Genomic DNA, 20421 nt, shown 5'->3' with positions numbered 1-20421 from the left:
AATGCGGAGAATTCAAGAATTCAGACGACAGACCCTGTGGTCTCATCTTACCTGAACTCTCAGCTGCATTCATAACACCGACCACTCCCTCAGCTCCTGGTACACAATATCCCACCAGTTCCCCTCCTCTCTGTCTGGCTGCTCATTGTGGCTCTATGCCCTTAACTCCTTCTCAGCCCTGCCTCGGAATCTTCCAGTTTCTTGGGACCCTCTTCTCTTCTCCCACTATGATTTCTTTATAAGCAAAATAATCCACCCAAGTGGCTTCAATTATCACCTATAAACTGATGAACTTCCAAATTTTATCCCTCAGCCCAGACTTTTTACCAGACCTGCTAATCTACCTACTTATCCAACATTTCCACTTGGGTGCCCCATGAGCCTCTAGAATTCAACATCTCCAAAGCAAAACCCACCCTACTCCCCACCGTGCTCCTCCTGCAAGTAGCCCCCGTTTCAATATGCAGCACCACCATTTGTCTTGTGCACTGCCAGAACTCCTTCCGAGCCCCAATATCAATCCCCATGTCCTGTGGATTCTACCTCCCAATATCTCTCAGAACCATCTACTACTCCTCCTCACCCCACTACTTCTATCTCAGTCCTTTGACACAATCACCTCTCCCTTGCTCTAGTTCCTCTGCAATCCATGGTCCATATCTCGACTGAAGAGAACTTGTTTAAAAAAAAACCAAGTTGGATCCTGTCCACCTCTGCTTGAAACTCTTCCATAACTGCCCAGACCGTAAGATGAAGTTTGAAACCTTTAAAATGGCCTAGACACCATAGGACCCTTGATGAACTCTTCAGCTTTCTCTCGCCACTTCCCCATCACTCTCTATGCTCAAAGCCCAGGGACCTCCTTTCTGTTCTGGAATATTCTGGTATGTTCCATGCTCTTTCCTGTCTCAGGGCCTTTGCACATGCACTTGCCTCTGTCTACTATGTCTCTCAGATCAAAATCCTTCTTCCCGTTTTTGTTCTCTGCACCCCCTTGAAGTGAAAATAAAGAGTATAAAACCCAAAGGAGAACAAAAACTGAGAGAAAAAGACGAAGAAGGAAAAAGAGGTAGGTTTATATCCTTTTATTAACTGTACTTTGCCTTCTCAGACCATATTCTTTAAGTTTAAAAGAAAATGTAACCCAAGGAGATTGTGCCTAAACTAGAACAGAGGTAAATTCCCAAACGGTATTAAACAACTGTGAGAGGACTGATTTTATTTTCTGCAACTGTGAACAATCAAAAAGGTGACTGGAGGGGCTGGCCCCGTGGCCGAGTGGTTAAGTTCGCGCGCTCCGCTGCAGGCAGCCCAGTGTTTCGTTAGTTCGAATCCTGGGCGCGGACATGGCACTGCTCATCAGACCACGCTGAGGCAGCGTCCCACATGCCACAACTAGAAGAACCCACAACGAAGAATACACAACTATGTACCGGGGGGCTTTGGGGAGAAAAAGGAAAAAATAAAATCTTTAAAAAAGAAAAAAAAAGGTGACTGGAGTCCATCATCAAATGTCGTAGAAGTAAAATGGGATTAGTGCCAATGGTCATCAATATTTCCTAATACAGTATGTCATACGTCCTAATATGAATAGAATTAACATAGGAGAGGGAGAAGAGGCTAGCTAACAGCCACAAAGAGCCAAGGCAGACAGGTGGACGGACTGATGGGTAAAAGGAACTCTTCTCATGAAACACAAATTATACCACTGACCCCCTCAAGTTGGAGTTCCCTCCCTAAGAATTTCTTAGCTGTGCAATGTCCACTATAATTTGAGCAGATACTGTATATTGGATAATTCTGTGAAATCAAATGTGTCCCTTTATAAAAGGGTTTCTCTTAGCTCTTATGAGGTTGGCAGTTAAGCCAGGGAAAGGTGGAGGAGAAATGAGAGCTATGGGAAATGGAAAAACGGAAAGAAAAGAAAATCTGAGTGGGCATGAGGTAGGGAGGTGAAGAACATTGGTCCAGACCTAAAGCACAGAAGAGGCTGAAGTCCAGGTTTGCTGACCTCGGGGCAAGTCCCTCTTAGTCCTGCCCCTCCCCCATCCCCAGAGGGCACCAGCTCGCTAACCAGACCCACATCTCTAACAGGATAGCACTGCTACCACCACCACGTTCCACTGGGCTGGTGATTTATTTGGGTGTATGTGATTCCCGCTGTGTGATAAGAACTCAACAGAAGAGAACAAATTAAACTTGGAACATATGCAGTAGAGAACTTGACAGTCTTCAGGGGCACTGTCTCCATCATCTGACCCTTCAGAGCATAGCACACTCCCAGGCACACAGTAGGTGTGCAACAAATATTTAAGGAAAGGGTTTTTTTCCTCCCCCTTATGTGCTATTGAAGGAGCTTTTTATTTCTAACCTTCACAGCTAAAGAATTGGTTTTCATTTTTTCAAATGAAGGTGAAATATTTAGATCATTTCTGCTGAAGGCTAGGAGGGCAAGGATTATAAATTAACCTTAAACTGTTATTACAAAATATTTTTATTCATTTCTACAAATACTTTTGAGCACCTAAAATGTGCCAGCCAGTGTGCCAGGTACTGGGAATAGAGTAGAGAACAAAAGAGGCAACGTCCCAGAAAGAAACCTTATATAAAGAGTATTGGATGAATAAAGATCATGAAAATACAAACTCTCACTCGGAAAATATTCAACCATTAGTTTTTGAAGGGCTACTCTGCATACAGCAAATAAAAGATAAAATAACCCTAAGTCAATTAGAAAATTTCAACCACAGATTGAAACACATGTCAGATACATTACTTTATACATCACATTTAGTCAAATATTGTAAAAAGGATATATATATACACATATATCTCCTTAAAACATATAAATCCCAACCAGAAATGGCAACAGACATTATAAGTATACCAAGTATGTTTGAACAGCCAGAGCTGATATTGGAAGTCAGATCAAGGACAAATGAGGGCTCTAAAACAGAATTTCCCTCAGTGTATACAAACTGCGATCTCATTTACAAACATCTGATTTGTAAAAATTTGATTTGCAGAGATTTTTGCCAGCATAAAATCATAGGTTCTTAGGGTGGAAGGTCACCTGACCAGGTGTTCCTGTAATAGCTGTCTTATTGAGAAGGGCTTCTGGTAAACTGGTTTAGGTGAGCTAGTGTAATTAACACCCAGGAGGTTAGGATGCGGTTTAGCTGTGCCAGCTGATCTCTCATTCTCAAATGCTAATCCCACAATTCTTTAGCATCACAAATATGGACTAAGCAGCTCACAAACAAGTGCCTACCTATGTTAGTATATACAGTTTTTATTCCATCAATAAAACCTTAGCTGTTTTCTTTTACAGGAACAGGGAGAAAAGCACAGATTTTCTGACAGACCTATTTGGTGAGGCAGTTTCTCTCTCTCTCTCTCAAAAGTGACCTCAGTTCTTCAGCAACTCACGCAGCATGAGAATCAACTGAGTTAAGTCTGAAGCAATCACATGGTAAAGGTTACACACAACCTACCAAGTGAGGAGACGGGGCTTTGTTGACCAGGAGAGATCCCGAGCCTGTGAATCAGGATCACTTCCTGACTCTGGACCAGATTCTGCTACTCAGTCTCTCTGGGCGTCCATTTCTTCACTCTACCCAATTAGTTGAGGTGGTCAGAGGTGTTATCCACTCTTGAGTTTTTAAGAAGGAAACTATGCTAACACCCATTCTATACAGTTTACCCATCCTTCTCCTGATATTTTAAATAGGGAAACTAAATCTGATGTGGCTCATCCAAAAGTGACCGCCTTTATCTGGAAGAGTGGACAAAGCCAGGCACAGCTTCATCTGTGCTGGGTCCATGCAGAGCTTCATGTGTGATTACGTTAGCACGAGTGGTCGGCGTGTGTGGCCTGCTTCTGCATGGGTGGGACCCAAGTGAAGAAGGGAGCAGCCACCCAGTCCCTTCAGTCTCTTTTAATGATAACTTTGTTGGTTTTAATATCTGTCACTCCCACTTGAATGTCAAGTCCATGAGAAACGTGACCTGTCTTGATCTTTACTGGGTCGTCAGTGACTACCACATAGTGGGTGCTGAATAAATATTTGTTGAGTGAATGGACAAGTGAGAGACCTGGGATACAGTATGGATTTGCCATTTACTTCCTGGGACAGGCTACTTAATCTCTCTAGCCTATGAGACTGTTATGAGGATGAGCTGGCATCATGTACACTGAGTATCTACAGTACTGGATTGATCGTGGGGTCAAATTCTTCAGGAATGAGATGTGTAGTCCTGATACCAAGCAATTGATGCACTGAAGGCTAATAATCTAATTACAATTCATACTTCATGATGCAGATAATATTTACTGACTTCATTTCTAAACAAGTTGGTATAAACTAAATTAAGACTAAAATGTGAATTATTTGATGAGTTATGTCAGTTGAGCGAGTATTTTATTTGTCAAGTAGGGAAAGAGAGTTAAGAGAATGACATAATCTCTTTCAAATTAGCACTTTTAACACAGAGAGGGCTTCTGTTATATGTAATACATTGCCTGAAAGTTTCATATTCTTTATTTTATCGATGAGATCTTTTCTGGTTGTAAAGTGGCCATGAGAATGTTTTTTAAAACTATTATTAAAAAAAAACCTGTAATTTATCATCTGGTCATATGTATTATTTTTAATGATAAAAGTTTAGAGGGTCCTAGTTCCGTATTCTGTATGATTAAGATATTTGTTTATTCAAACAAATATGGAATATACTTTACTGGTATCACAACATTCTAATGAAAATTATAAAGAGATCAATTTCTATAAATTCATTGTTTATAATTAGGAAAACAAATATTTTCTAATGAGATGGATGATTTCATTGAACACTGAAGCCTTATATGGTCAATACTTGTAAGTCATTTCAACTTTTAGCTGTTCAAGATCTACTTAAAAGTTAGTCCAAAATTAATCCTTAAACATTTTATACAAAGTGTATTTTTATATAAATTTTATGTAAATTTATACAAAGTATTTAAATTATCTTCATGATATAAGTGAGCAGAGAATAAAAGAGGATTTAATTTTATTTTTATATTTGAGTGAGTTACACATTGGCTCAAACAGGGATATCTACAATTTAATATCCATCTTTCTCTAAACCTTACAATTTTTATTATTTGTCTTTTGATTATCGTTATTTTCTTACCGTAGATGTAGGTTCTTCAACTGGTTTCTTTGTATATTTCCATTCTTTCATCTGTGCTTATAAATATTTTGTGATTTTTTTGGGATCCTCTGTCTTAGCTTTCAAAGAGAATATTGAGAATTGTATACAACCCCTCTACTTTTCTTCCAGCCTGTCAATAACCTCTAACCAAGAGAATGTTTTTTAAAAAAGTTATCCATCATTGAGTGCATCCTTTGGGTTTTTACTACTCATGACAGTGGTATTCCCATCATCCCTACCTAACAGATGAGAAACTTGGTAACTTGCCCAAAACGATTCAGGTCAATTATTCTCCTTTTTTTTCTTTTTTTTTTCCTTAGGAAGATTAGCCCTGAGCTAACTACTGCCAGTCCTCCTCTTTTTGCTGAGGAAGCCTGGCCCTGAGCTAACATCGTGCCCATCATCCTCTGCTTTATATGTGGGATGCCTACCACAGCATGGTGTGCCAAGCAGTGCCATGTCCGCACCCAGGATTCGAACTGGCAAACTCTAGGCCTAGGAGAAGCAGAACGTGCGCATTTAACTGCTGCACCACCCGGCCGGCCCCTAGTCTCCTAACTTTAATGTGGCCTCTCCTTGGTAAGAACTGAGAGGGGATGTTAGTTTTGCTCCAAACTTCCTATAAGACTTAGCCACTTACCTCTCCTTTCCTTTTATTCCTACTGTCTCTTTTCCTTGTTTTCCTTTTTGCTCTGTCACCAAAGTGTCCTTAATCCCTTGTGTTATCTGTTGTCCCCAACTAAAGGGCTACATGTCTGTGGCTGTCACTTCCCAACAGTGTTCTCGCAGCAAGAAGTCAGGCAACCCCAGGACTACGGAATCCATTCCACTCGCCTGTTCCGGCTGGGCAAGAGCTGCCTGCCAAGAGCAGCAGCCAGGGAGAAGCCTCCGCGGGAAGGCGTGTCATCCTGTGCCAAGAGGTAAACCCTGGCCCCATAAAGCGCCTTAGTATTATTAAACATTTTCTATTTGTCAGGCACTTTATAGTCATTTTTATTGGTTCTTTTTACTAGTCACAACTCCGCATCAGAACTGCGTTCACTTTTTCTTTTAATTAAGTGCTCTGAGTGAAGTAGAGAAGACTGAAGGCCTTGGGGAATAAGTCTTCCACGGCTGAACAGTCAGGAAACAGAGAACCGCAGAGAACCGAGACTGGCTCCTAGGGAGCATCAGGCCCGATGAGCAGTCGGCCAGCCCTCGACCGATGGCTGCAGAAAGGGCTCCCCAGGAGCTCGACTTTACATTAAGAAAAGATCCCCAAATCAATCTGACCATCATTTCCAGCACGTGCTGACATCTGGAAGACTGGGCCATCCTATTTCACCCTAATCCAGAATGTTCCTTTTTCTTTTCCTGACACTCCCAAAGCACAAAAATCACATTAAGATTCTTTTAGTTTTTAAAAGACACATCCATCCACATACTGGTGTCTCGGCATCCTTTTTTCCTTTTCTTTAATGCCTAACTGCACCACTTTTATAACTCTGGCTCTAAATTACAGCTAAAAAAGAACCGCTATGTAAGAAGCCTGGACCTGGAGTGGGAACCGGAAATTTAATTTTGCTTCCCAGTAGCAAGGCGACCTTGAGAAACTGCTTAACCTCTCCTAGGGCCAGTTTTTCTCATCTGTAGCAAGGGTATAATCACAGTTCCTATTCTCCTCCTTCAGCTTGCTTTACTATATATACAGAACATCACAGGACTTATCCCATGGTCAGGGTTTATTCTTCAGGTTACTTATCTGCCTCCTGCAGGAGACTGTGAGTGAGTCCTCCAAGGACCAGAATTTTATCTGTGTCCCCACCGTTTATCTAACCCAGTACCCGACACTAGGAAGTGCCCCACAAAACTTCCTTAGAATGAAATCACATACAGGAAAGCCCTTTGCAAACTGTAAAGCACCGTTCACATGTACTTTAGTAACCGATTATTCACAATATGGTCCCACAGGCCTGAGACGTGAAAGCAGTGATGCTAGGTACCAGAGGAGCCAGGATTTTAGGAATCGTAAGAGCCGTGATGACAATGCAAACTGGGACCCATTACCAGTTCTGACTGTCTTTGGGTTATTGCACAAATAATCTTAAAATATGTGGATAACAACAGGGTGAACATTTAGAGGGGCTGATGTACAGTGAGATGTGGCAGCCTTCTTCGTCCTGGGACATTAAAATAGCAGTGTACTAAGTCTTTTCCAATCAATGTGATAGCAAAGAAAAGGCTTAAATTTTTGACAAGGCAAGATTTTATTTTTTCCGAGTTTTCACTTTCTCCTAACACACTTTTTTTTTTTTTTTTTAAAGATTTTATTTTTTCCTTTTTCTCCCCAAAGCCCCCCGGTACATAGTTGTATATTCTTCATTGTGGGTCCTTCTAGTTGTGGCATATGGGACGCTGCCTCAGCGTGGTCTGATGAGCAGTGCCATGTCCACGCCCAGGATTCGAACCAACGAAACACTGGGCCGCCTGCAGCGGAGCGCGCGGACTTAACCACTCAGCCACGGGGCCAGCCCCTCTCCTAACACACTTTTAAGGTTTAAATGTTTAGACTTCCAGTTGAGTCAGGCCACCTTTGGTCCCATTTCTCAGAGAGCGACGTACACTGTTTCCTCTCCAGGGGTTACTGGGGAACAGTCATTTAATGAGATAAGACCCTCTTCTTCCTCTCCACCCAGCCCTCCACCTGACTTATCCTAGACATTCCCATTGGAGCTTCTCCAGTGTCTTCTCTTAACTATTTCTAACTTATTCCTCACCTTCAAATTCCTGCCCTTGCACACAGTAAGTGCTCAATAGATGCTTTTATAAATGAATCCTATTTTCAGAGCTTTTCGTACAGCATTCTCCTTCACCTTGACGTTTCTCTTCTTAGATCGTCACTCACATCCCAAGCAGTGGTTCTAAAATACATCACTCGCAATAGTAGTGAAATGCTGGGAACAAGATCTATGATGCCATGATCTTCTTCATAAGTTAAAAGAAATAATAACTTGAGAAACACACCTGTAATTTTACCACTCCCCCCCTCCTTATAAAATGAGCCTGAAAACAGTGAAATCATCAGCACTATGAATATCCTACCATTAATTGTAAAAAATTAACATATGAAGGAACATCGAGTTGAGAAGAAAAAATGAAGCTAACATAATCAGTTTTCTAATATTCTTGTTATACTTTTATTTAGGTCTGTGTGTTTCTGCAACAATATGTTTTTAAACCACTACTCAACCCCTAAAAACTAAATATTCTGCAAGTTTCCCTTTTTTTTTTTGGAGTAAAAACCAATGAGATATTTGTTCAAGATGGAAGAAAAAATCTAAAATCTATTTATACATAGTTTTGTCAGAAAGAATGTCACAAAATAGAAACCAAAATTCCAGATGAGCTGGCTTAATAAAAGTAAGAGTTATGAATTAAAGTTATTACTTATTAGGTAATAGAATATAATTCTAAAACCCCATGGACTTATCCTATAAGGACTGTGATGGCTGAATAATGTGAATATTTGAAGGGCAAATTAAATTAGAGGTAATTAATCCCTGTATAGTCCTACAAATCATTTCTATTTTGTAAGCATTCTGTCAAACTAAAAACAAGTCACAAGAGGTCATTAATCGGTCAGCAACGTTGCATCAAACACCGACCCATTACTCCGATTCTGAGGTCTACTTAAAACATATATTAGTACACGTCAACTTTAAGTGGGACATCTACTGGTTTATACAGTCTCCAAGACAGAAGTTAAGTATTAGAAAATCATAGTCCAGTTACGCATTAGGGAAATGCAAATATAGTAACATAGGATCTAGCCAAATACAGGCCCTGCTTTCGGAACACTGAAACTAGACTTTACGAAAGTTATAGCTACATCAACCTTGACAATCTTTGAAGAATCCCAGTACGACGACCGCTCCCTAATTCCAAACCATTCCAAATGAAATTTAATCTCCCGTGAAAAGCTGCTGATGTCATTCTAAACCAACTTTTGTGAATCCGCTGGCATTCGGGCAGCAATTCTGCCCATCAGAGAGCTCCCTCTGCCCGCATCAGCACCTGAAAATGTCCAAGGCTCTCTGAAAGAAATGGGAAGGGTCTGCAGAACGAACCTAGGAGGAGGTGAGGAGCTACATCCCGCATATGTGAATCTGAAAGAAAAGTAGAGGAGAGAAAAACAGGCCTGGGGTAAAGCATCCACATGGATGGGCCTTTTGAGGTGACTGAGAGGGAGGAGGGCCCAGTGAGCTGGAGCGCAGAGGCCGCCCTGAGATTCCGTCTACTCGAGACCAGAGGAAGTGCTACTGGCCCAGGCTATGGACACCCTGGAAAAAGAAACAGCGGAAAGGCCCAGCACAGCACATGGACAAGCTATGCACACGAGAAAAACTGAAGGCTAGGACTTCATCATCAAGATCAGTAGTTTTTCATATGTAAAACATTCTGCGCTAAGATAATAAAATGATAGAAAATGCTTTAAGGACTTTTCGAATAGCAACCAATGTCACACTGAGGACCTTCTGAGGGAAGTCTTACCACCAGCCCCATCTGACCAAGGGGGAAAGTGAAGCACAGGGAGGTTCTGGGCAGAACTGCGATTTGGCCCAGGGCATCTGTTTTGTTTTTTTTTTTGAGGAAAATTAGCCCTGAGCTAACTACCGCCAGTCCTTCTCTTTTTTGCTGAGGAAGCCTGGCCCTGAGCTAACATCTGTGCCCATCTTCCTCTACTTTATACATGGGACGCCTAGCCCAGCATGGCGTGCCAAGCAGTGCCATTTCCGCACCCGGGATCCGAACCAGCGAACCCCGGCCACCGAGACGCGGAACGTGCGAACTTAAGTGCTGCACCACCGGGCCAGCCCCTGCGGTTTGTTCTTAACCACGATGTGACAGGGCTTCTCAAAACAGGTGGATAAGTCCCCAGAGTCAGGAAAGGCTGGGGATCACACATAGCAAAAGGGAAGCACGTTATGTCCTGGAAATATTCTTTTGTATTCTCTGCTTTATCTTTTGTTTTCCTGTATTTTAACAAGTTCTCTCTTCTTAAGTTGCTCTAGGAAAGTACGTAAGGTAGTGAAAGGAATCGAATGTCATATCTTCTTCTCTTTACTGGATTCTTTTATTTGAACAGTTGATAAGAATTCTAGAAACAACAGACCACGAATTTGAAAGCACAGACTCTGGAATCAGACAGGCCTGGATTCAAATCCCAGCATAGTTACTTACCAGTTGTTAGACCTTCAGCAAATGAGTCAACATCTGATAACCTTAGTTTCCTCCTTTGTAAAATGGAAATAAGAACCATAACTCCCTGAAGGGCTGTGTGAGGATTACACGAGAGACCAAGTAGACCGCTGCTCCTAAGTGACGCCGCGGCTGCCGGTTGGGGACCACATTAAAGCCCTCGGTACATCTTGGTTATTATTAATGATTACACTTCACTTCAAAATACAGAATCAGAAGTTGGGACAGCCAGGAAGGAATCATGTTTGTCTCTGCGGATGGCAGCCCAATGAGATGAAAGCCTCATGGCCCGGCACTCCCTTCATTGACTCCTGCCTGGATCTGGTCCAACTGGCCACTCCCTGACCCAGAACAGCTAGGAAGCCAGGATGGTGAAATAGTTCACATTTCTAAGTTCCTTAAAAACTAGATGGCAAAAACCACAGCGAATTCAGGTATCAGAACTAATCCACAAGCTCAAGAAATTTGTCTTAAACACTTATGTCTCAGACTCCAATAACAAAATGGAGAATTTTCTCATGAATCAAATTTATATATAGATATGTGTATCTCTATCTATATGAACGTATTATCCACGAACATTTCATCTAAATAGAGGGGGAGGTAGGGAAATCTATAACTATTAAATTAGAATATATACTAATATATACTTACTAGCTTGGTCCCTGGCATGTGGTGGAAAGGGTCCAAATGGGAATGAGAGCTATAAATAATAGTTCCCTTTTTCTTGTGTCAAAAGAGGAAGGATGGGGACTGAATGGTGAGACACTGGACTGAACTGGATGAACCAGGACTGGGGACATGGAGTAAAACTAGAAATTGATGATTACAAGCTTCCAAACTAGTCTTGACATTCTAATTTGGTAACCAAATTACTCACAAAGGAAGCAACATTCATCTCTGTCATCCTTCAGCATTCCTTTCCGAATTCCTCATTTTTTCTCAGAGGTCGACAACCTAATGCTCTCTTAAATCTCTCAGCCCTTTTCAGGTAGCACGTTTTTACCTCCTTCCTCATAGACCGGATCAAAACGCCCATCTGCCAGCGTTCCCTGCCAGGTGATCAGGAGAAAGCAGTAATTCAAGGTGTGAATGAGTCTAGACACTCCCAGGAAAGGTTTGCATTATAAAGATGAGTTCCAAATGTCTGTATTCTGGTGGAGATGGGGCTGAAAGGCAGAGAATGGGCTGGTGATGCGGGAATAACTGACCTGTTTGCGCACATCCCCAATCCTCTCCTTCAAGGTCTCCCCAGTTTTCCAGGCTTATATAAACACACTCAACACAGGAGACCTTCACCACCCTCACACTGCCCCTTCACACCTTTGGGACCTTCCCTGCACCCCACATATTAGAAACAACCAAACTCACTGCCTGGAGAGCCAGCAGTAGCTGGACTGTTTGTAATCACTAAACACGAATCAGCAATCTCAGAATGTAGTGTGTTTCCAAAAGAGGAAGTCCCCACTGGGGTTCCCAAAGCAGCCCAAGAGGAAACTGCTGTGAAGAAAACTCCCACTAAAGCTCAGACACTCTGGACTCACAATACTGTAAGATATTTCCTACTTCCATTATTTTTGAAAATTCGGTGACCCAAGACTTGGACAAAATTCAGGATGAAATGAAGAAAAAAAATATCAGTCACTCATGAAAGTTTGCTGTCATATATAAATGCATCATTTTTAGGGAAAAAGAAAAGGCTTCATTAAGTTGTTAAAATATAAGCTGAAAGGAAGGAAGTCGGGCTGTAAAGAAAGTTGAACAGAAGGAAGTGGAGAATTACTGAAAATCTAAACCTCGTCTAATTCGGTTGGCGTCCTTTAGTAAGGGTGGATGCACTGTGGTCTGCCGTCTTGTTTACAGTCATGGGTCTTAGGTACTACAGTCTCATATGCAGGTTTTTCTTTTTCTTTTTTTGGGTGAGGAAGATTTACCCTTAGCTAACATCCGTGCCAATCTTCCTCTATTCTGTATGTAGGATGACTCCACAGCATGGCTGATCAGTGGAGTAGGTCTGGGTCCAGGATCTGAACCTGCAAACCCTGTGCCACCGAAGCAGAGTGCAAGTAACTTTAACCACTTGGCCATGGGGCCGGCCCCTCATATGCAGGTTTAATCTCAGCCCAAAGCCCTTGCTGTAGCCAGATAGCTCAAACTGCTTAAACACTCATTTATTTCTAGACCATACAGAAGTTCATTCTCTATTATAAAGACTCGACATCATTCAGAGTCCATCCTCTCTTGAAGGAGAATAGCAAGCAAAGAGAAACTTCTACGAATCTGAAAACCCAAAAAGCCTAAAACTGTATAGAACCTAAAACTTTAAAAGTTCATCTGTTTCTGCTGTGCTGTTCATGTATCCAGCAGGGAATCACTTCACCTTGAAGTCCACTAACTTCCTGGTTCCCTTGCAAACCCCTACTGAGGGCACGGGCTGCATCCCGCTCCTCTCGGCAGCACATAGTATGTAGAAAGAGGCTGAAGTATTGAAGTACTAGTGTTAAATTAAAAAGTTTATTGCTCAGCACAATGTTTCAAATCCTAACACTACGTTTTCTTTCATTGAGTTTTATCAAGGTCAATCAATATCCCTTCTTGGACCAACTAATTCCCACTATCCGATACCCTATCTAAATTCTCCAAAGACATCTTTCAAAAAGCATCCTGACTGAATGGTAGAATGCAGTGACTGGTTGATCAGGGAAATAAATTAGGTCCTTGAATAACATTCCAGCAGATGTCAGACCCACAGATGACTTGCTGATATTTGGTCCTGAGATTTTTAACACAGGCGAGTGCACAGCAACTCCTGTATTGATTATGCTTTTAACATGGCAGTTAAGATACCAAAAGATAACTTGAAATTGAACTTTTTATTAAATAACTGAAGTGGAGCTTTGACTGGCCTACACCAAGGTGAGAAATTGCCTAAGCGGCCTCATATACAACAGCAGTCCTGTCAGAGGAAGGAGCTCTTCTTGCTTGAAATCTATTTGCAATGACAAGAAGATGGCCTTTTAGGTGACATTCGTTAGGGGAGCCCAATTTTAAAATCAGCGTGACACAAAGATTTAAGTTTTAGATGAATGGGATCCACACTCTCCCTTGGCAGCAAATACTTATTTTTCTATTTCCTGGATTAGATTTAATAGACAGTGAGCTGACCTATATGTGCATTTACATCAATTTAAAATAATACACCTGAGTATTGATTGCAATATCAATATGCAAAAGTAAAAGTACAGATTTTTCCCCAAATGACTGTTGCAAAACATTGAGTGTGTCACCTTTTAACTTTATTTTGATCTAGTTTTAATAATTAATGAGGTCAAAATCTTGCCTGTGAGACCACTTGCTAAGTGGAAAATAGATTAATTTATAGGTTTCTGGTACAAAAGCTACAATGGTAGGTGCTCAGTAATTGTTTCCCGAATGAATGAAAACAGTTACATATTTATGTCAATGACACTTAGTTTCTCTACCAATTTGAACTTTCCATAAAGGAGAGCAAACATCCTTTCAGTAGAAAAAGGAATGTTGCCACATATTAATATTAAAAATCAAGAAAACATCCGTTTTAAACACAGCAGTTAATCCTAATAGCTCCAGATAACCACTGCAAAAAAGTCTTGTTACAATTGCTATAGCTATTCAACACATGACTCGTTTCCCATTTATAGAAGTTAGATTCCATCTTTTCAAGAAAATAAACCTCTCGCCCACCTAGTGTCCAAATTCAAAATAAGACTTTGGCAATTATTTCAATGATACATAAAACGCGTGTTTCTCCTACCAAGGAGGTAGATGGCACATTCTCTCTCCCTTCCCACACGGTAGCACCTGAACCAAAGGAAACTCCCAGTGCTATCAGCATCTGGCTTGTCCTCAAAGGCAAGGTCGTAAATGACTGCGTGCGCCCCACGGGGAGGCTGCTCCAGTTTTCAGCTCGGAAACTCTAAGGAATGACCCTGGCTCCTGGTGAAGACAATGGAACAGAAATAGTGGACATGCACCAGTGACCCCAGAATCTTTCCACTAACAGATTTCCTATTTAGAGAATTCCTTAAAAGGATTTCAGGAAATAATCTGGGTTAGGTCAAGCAAGTGCAACTGAAGATACCTTTGTCACAAGCTTACGGATGCTTCTAAGTGTATTTTAGGGAGCGACTTTTCACATTTTTTGCTTGGTCCTGGAGAGAGTCTCAGTCTGTAAAAACTTTAGCAACAAAACTATGATACTTAGAATCTAAACTCCTATTAATATTCTTTTTTGTGTAAATGATAAAGACTAAAGTTACACATCTTTATCATCCATCTAAGCTGAAGTACTGTTCTCTGAGGCAGGAAAACTGCTGTATTTTTCAAGCACAGAGCACAGCTATGAAGATGTGGGATATGGCGTTACACCTTTGGAAATGTACCACGTGATCTCCACCTGGAGCTGGGAGGCTGCACCAGTAACTGGATCCTAACAGCTGCAGGGAAAAGGGGACTAAAACTACCATTGACTTGAACACAGCCATTCAAGAGAAAGAGTCTGTTAAAGTGACCATCACCACAACCGCCCCGCCCCCCCCCCCCCCCCCCCCCCCCCCCCGCCCCAAAACAACCAAAGCCAGGTACTTCACAGGAATAAAAATCACAAATTCCATAATCTTTGCTAATCCTCAAGTGCCTTCATTTTTCAACCAGTTCCATAAATGACACACTTATCAACACCCTCAAGAAGAGAGTTTCTTGGTTTTTTTGAGACACTTGCAATGTCAGAAGAGAATCAAAGCATGACTGCATTATCAAGTCTAGAAAATATGGTCAACCGTGGAATTCAGCGCGACACCACTAGATGAGGTCTCGTCAGGATTAAGGTTAGACAGCCAGTGTTTATAATTAAGTAGTAATGACTGAAGCTCGAGGTACACAGGGCATTTCCTGAGGATTAATGACCAGCTTGAGTCGTTGAAGACCTAAAGCAATGCCTTGGGCCAGTAACCCCGGCCAGTCACTAATCCCAGGAAACGCGCTCGGCCTCAGTCACTACAGTGATCTTAATAAATACAGGAGGGAAAAGTTCAATATCAGCTTCCTAGTTAAACCAAACTTCTGTTTCATACTCAGAATGCTCAGACTTCACAAACTGGAGTTACTAAAGAGTTCCCTTAAACTTTTTAACGCTGATGAAAAAAATTGTACTCTAACGTAAGTGAACAGCTGACTGTAAAACATACGCAAAGAGAACTTTTGTAATGTTTTAACTAGAAGGGACATAGCTAAGATAATGCTTGAGAGCCACAATAATATAACCAACACACTCAAATCTATATTTAACTGGGGAGTTACCGGATAGTAACTCAAGAATAATTACGGAATCAGCATTGAAGTTTATAGAACAGATGTATCTCAGTGAAAATAATTTATCTCGGTTGAAATAAAAGACTGAAACAGCAACTGCATTCCTTAGAACAAAACAAAACAAACTAAACAATCCCCCCCCATCTTTTGTGGCTCTTTAGTCATGATTCTATATGACACTGACGTCAAGCAAACAGCAGACAGATGCCAGTAGACAAACTGTTTCCTTATTATTCCAAGCCAACAGACACTTTAACAAAGTTTGTTAGACTTTTAACTCTTAATTAATCTGGTGCTACTTTAAATCAGGACATTTTAAGGGTTTTTACTTTATTGGAAGAAGTCGAATGCCTATTTTTGCTTTCAAACAAAAAGCAAAAACCCGAATTCTCCAAAGAGAAAGAATTCTCCTCTCCATCCTTAAATCTCCCTAAAACCACCTATGTCTGTCAGAAATGTTCTCTGAAACACAGAGAGACGCACGGCCAGCAGGTCTCACGTATTTTAGAGAAGCTGGGAGTTTCTATGACCATTCACAACCCCCTTCTTAGTTGGCCTTGAGGCTTGCTGATGAGCTGGGAATCGTCTGAGAGGGTCAGTTTGTCCAGAACTGGAATTTCCACTTTGGAAAAAGCACAGAGGTACCTGACATCTGTTCCTTGAAGGGCCTGCACTACCCCTCCAGACTTAGAGTCGAAATTCCTACTTTTGCTTGATGGCAGGGAGGTCAAAGTTGTAAAACCTCCTGTGGCTACTCCTGCCTGCAGAATAGAGCGCAGTCCCCAAAGATCTCTGGTTTCTGGCTCCTAAAGAAAAGTATCCAAGAGATGAATATAACTTTAATAATACAAATATATTTCTCTAGGAAAAATAGTAAGACAAGCAGCATCCACTTGGGCCCCCAATCTCGACCTAGAATTTGGTACTGCTTAGAATTAAATAATTTTAATGTCAAACAGTTCCCTTATTTTTAATGAAGACACTGAAACCCAGAGAGGTGGATTCATTTGCCCAAGGTGGCACAGCTTCTGCGCTAGCACTCTTACTTTGGCCTTCTTGATACTCTACCCTGCTGTTTGTCTTCATTGATTGTCTATCTTCCCAAATCTTATCTGCCCCCTAGATGGTGAGCTCCGTGGGGCTGGGGAAAGACGGCAATGTTTTAGCACCGACAGTGCTGGGCACCACGGGGCTCGCTACACTGGGAGTCTGGCTGGTAGTGCAGACACCACCTTTCCATCTAATAATAACTTTAACAAGTGACTTTAGTTTACAGGAACTACACCCCAAACATCACTTTACATTCATTCAACTACAAGTTACAGTATAAATTGGCACTCAGCCGCCAGTCTCTCAACTCGCCTCCTTACAGCAAGTGGGATTGGCATGTTTTCTTTTCAATAATTTGTAACTGTTTTCCTACCTTCCTAAGTTACAGTGAATATGTAATAAAGTATTTTAATGCCTACTTTATCCAAAACTATTTTAAGTAACTGTTTCATTTACACGTACAGTATACCTGCACTCTTTGCCTTATAAAACTCAGGCGTTCGACGGAGAGGCTGAGGGTTGAACCAACCCTTTTGTTCTGCGAACTTTCAAGTTCGCAGCGTTACTGCGCAGCAGTGACTGTTCGATAGCTTGCCCTCTCACATCTTTTAAGGTTAGGTGTAAACTTTCCTGAAAAGCACCCAGAGTTAAGCTTCTAAGAGTGAAACCAAATCCGATTCGGTGTAGTTGCTACTTTTAAAAACTTCGCCCCCAACCCAGACCTGCATCAGCACAAGTTAGGCTCGAAGTGGTACCAGAGAAACATTTCATGCATAGAGTTTGGTTTGGTTACCTGGGCGGGGGAAACAATAGCAGGTGAAACTACTGTGGGAGAATTGGTGCTTCTGTGACCATTGGCTTCTGGAAGAAGAGGCAGGGGGTCGTGTTTCACGGAAACCACCACCACCGCATCCACAGGCTCCGAGGGGCGGATACAAAGTCTTTTGGGGGAAGAGGGGCCGCAGATGTCCCCGGACCCGAACACGGACTCGTACAGGGCGCGCTTGGGCGCAGCCTCGGATTTCACGTCGGGCCCGAGCTGGCTGTCTTTGGGGAGGATATAGCTGTTCCCCAGCGAGGGCGGCTGGGGGCGGTGGTGGTGGGAGGGATGGGTGGGGGGGTGGTGGGAGTGGTGGCGAGCCGCCCCGTTCAGAGCCTCAGCGTAGCAGCCCTGCGGGGTGGGCGAGCCCAGTTTGGTGCCGATGCCCGCGATGCTGTTGAGCGTGGCGATGGAGACGGCGCCGATGCAATGGTTGGTGTAGGTCTTGGAGAGCTTGGCCGCCTTAGAGAGCATCTGCATCCTGGTGCCTAGCAAGTTCTTGCCGATGGCTTTGTTCTCGTACCAGGTCACATCGCCCTCGCTGCAGTGGTCCCGGGGCCGCTGGAAGAACGCCTTGCAGAGGGGGTTGCGCTTCGACAGGTACTTGACGAAGCTGGCGTAGGGGCAGAACTCGGTGCCGGTCTCGTACATGCGGGGCAAGTTCTCCTCGTCACTGCTCTCGGCGCGCTTCTTGCTCCACGACGACGAGCGCGACTTGTGGTAGGGCCCGAGGGATTTAAAGTAGACGAACTTGCGGCCGTCCTCGTCCATGGCCAGCCCGAAAGAGTCCTCCTCCAGCTCGCGCTGGTTCTCGCGGCCGCGCGTGCAGAAGTACATGCACGTCTCGAACCAGACCTTGTTGAGCAGCCCGAAGGGCGTGTTGGTGCTGAAGACGCTGGAGGTGTAGAGCTTGCGCAGGTCGGCGCGCGTGATGGCTTGCTTCTGCACCACGGGCCCGGCGCCCTGCTCCTCGAGCTTGCGGATGACCGCGGCCAGCGTCAGGTTGGCGCTGCGAAGCTCGGGGTCCTTGGTGAGGTCGAGCGTGCGGCAGTACGGGGGCTCGTTGAGGTAGCGGTTGAGGGAGCTGCGGATGCTGATGAGCGACGACTTGCTGTAGAGCTGGCCGCTCTTGGAGCGGGCCTCGGCGTAGAAGGAGCGCAGCACGCGGCACAGCGCCCCCTTGTCCATGGTCTCGAAGTCCGGGCTCTGCGCCTTCTCGCTCAGGTACTCCCGGAAGATGCGCACGGCGTAGCGGGTGGCCAGCCGGGTGTTCTCGCTCAGCCGGGCCCGCTCGGGGCGCTGCAGCACGTCGGGGTCCAGCTCGGCGCCGTCCCCGGGCGGCCCGCCGCGGGCCCGGGGCGCCAGCAGTCGCGGCGGTGCCTCGGGCTCCAGCGCGGCGCTCTGGTCCATATTGATCATATGGACCGGCTCGGGCTCTAGCTCCTCCCCGGCCGAGTCCTCGGGCTCCAGGGGCTCGTCCCAGTCCAGCCCCATCTCTTCCTCCTCCTCTTCCTCCTCCTCGTCCTCCTCCAGCCCCCCACCTCCGTCCTCCTCCTCGTCCCCCGTTATCTGCACCTCCTGGATCTCGTCCTCCTCCTCCTCTTCCTCCTCCTCCTCGCCCGCGCTGCAGTAGTGCGGGCGACCGTGGCGGCGGCCGCGGCCCCCCGCACCGCGCTCGCCCTCGCCCCGCTCCCCATTGTTCTCGGCGGCGGCGGCGGCGGCGGCGCTGGCGCTGCCGCCCGCGCTGGTGTTACAGTCCCCGCTGCCAGGCATTCTCGCCATATTGCCGTCTCTCTGCCAGTCCTCGGGCAGGGCGCATGCGCTATATTGGACCGCAGCGCTGAGAGCTTTTGTGTTTAATGACCTTCAGCTACCGGGAGGCAAAGCCGGGCTCTTAAAGGAGCCGCGCTCCAATTGTCAGGAGCGCTGCTCCGGAGGGGCCGCGGTGCGCAGGGGATGGAGGGGAGGCGGGGGTAAGTTAGACAGGGAGAGGGTGAGGACGGAGGCTGGCTGGACGCTCTTCCTCTCCTACCCCTCTCCCCGCTCCTAAGAAAACTTTGAAGGGGAAAAAAAAGGAAGGGGAGGGAGAGCTGTCGGTGGGGGTGAAACACTCCCAACTTACCCTCTGGCGGAGTGGCGCGCGGGCCCGGGCGGGAGAAGAGGGAGGGCCGGCGGGAGGGCGGGGCGGTCTCGCTTCTCTAAGTAATGCCCGAGGAGCAGTGCCCCTTCCACCGCCCCCTCATTGCCCCCCGGAGCTGGGGGTTCGAGGAGGCGGCTGCGCCGGGCGGGCCGCGGGTGCTGCTTCGAGAAGCCCGTGTCTGGGGCCGCCCGGAGCGGAGCGGAGCAGGCAGGTTAATGAGCAGGGTGGAGGAGGCACGGCGAGGCCCCGCACCCTCTCTGCGCCCGCGGCCAGGGCGCAGCGGGCGAGGCTTGGGAGCGGGATGGGGCTGGCGGCGGCTCCCCCACCTACTTGCTGGCGGCGAGGCGCAGAAGCCTGGGGCCAGCCGCACGGCTCCCAGCTCCCTTTCCGACTCTTGCAAAGGAGCGAAACACGCCCCACGTCAGCCTCATCCCTTTCGACTTTTCCAACAGGCACTTTTAAGCTGTCATTAAAGACCTGGGGCGCTCCCCGTAGGTCTAGGACAAGTCCGCGCCGGTTCAGCCAGCCTGGGGAGGGAGCGAGAAAGAAAGACTGGGAGGGGCGTGTGGGAGGGGAGACGCGGGGAGAGACGCTAGGGACCCCAGGGACCCCTCCCCATCCGCCCGGGCCACCG

General features: G+C 45.0%; 1 protein-coding gene across 2 annotated transcripts in view; it reads right to left on the bottom strand.

Moving 5' to 3' along the window:
- The window catches only part of KCTD1 (potassium channel tetramerization domain containing 1), a 91957-nt gene extending 72194 nt beyond the window's left edge, over window positions 1-19763 (bottom strand). The window contains exon 1 of one of the 2 annotated variants that reach the window (XM_046671247.1): window positions 17621-19763. In XM_046671247.1, the coding sequence (XP_046527203.1) occupies window positions 17621-19429 (1809 nt within the window). In that variant the 5' untranslated portion in view covers window positions 19430-19763. The remainder of the gene's footprint in view (window positions 1-17620) is intronic. The other variant, XM_046671246.1, reaches the window with a different exon arrangement.
- Between the last annotated feature and the right edge of the window lie 658 nt (window positions 19764-20421).

The sequence above is a fragment of the Equus quagga genome, chromosome 9 (assembly GCF_021613505.1).
Source record: "Equus quagga isolate Etosha38 chromosome 9, UCLA_HA_Equagga_1.0, whole genome shotgun sequence".
Taxonomy (NCBI): domain Eukaryota; kingdom Metazoa; phylum Chordata; class Mammalia; order Perissodactyla; family Equidae; genus Equus; species Equus quagga.
The sequence above is the reverse complement of the archived record's forward strand: the minus strand, read 5'-3'. Positions and strand labels throughout refer to the sequence as shown.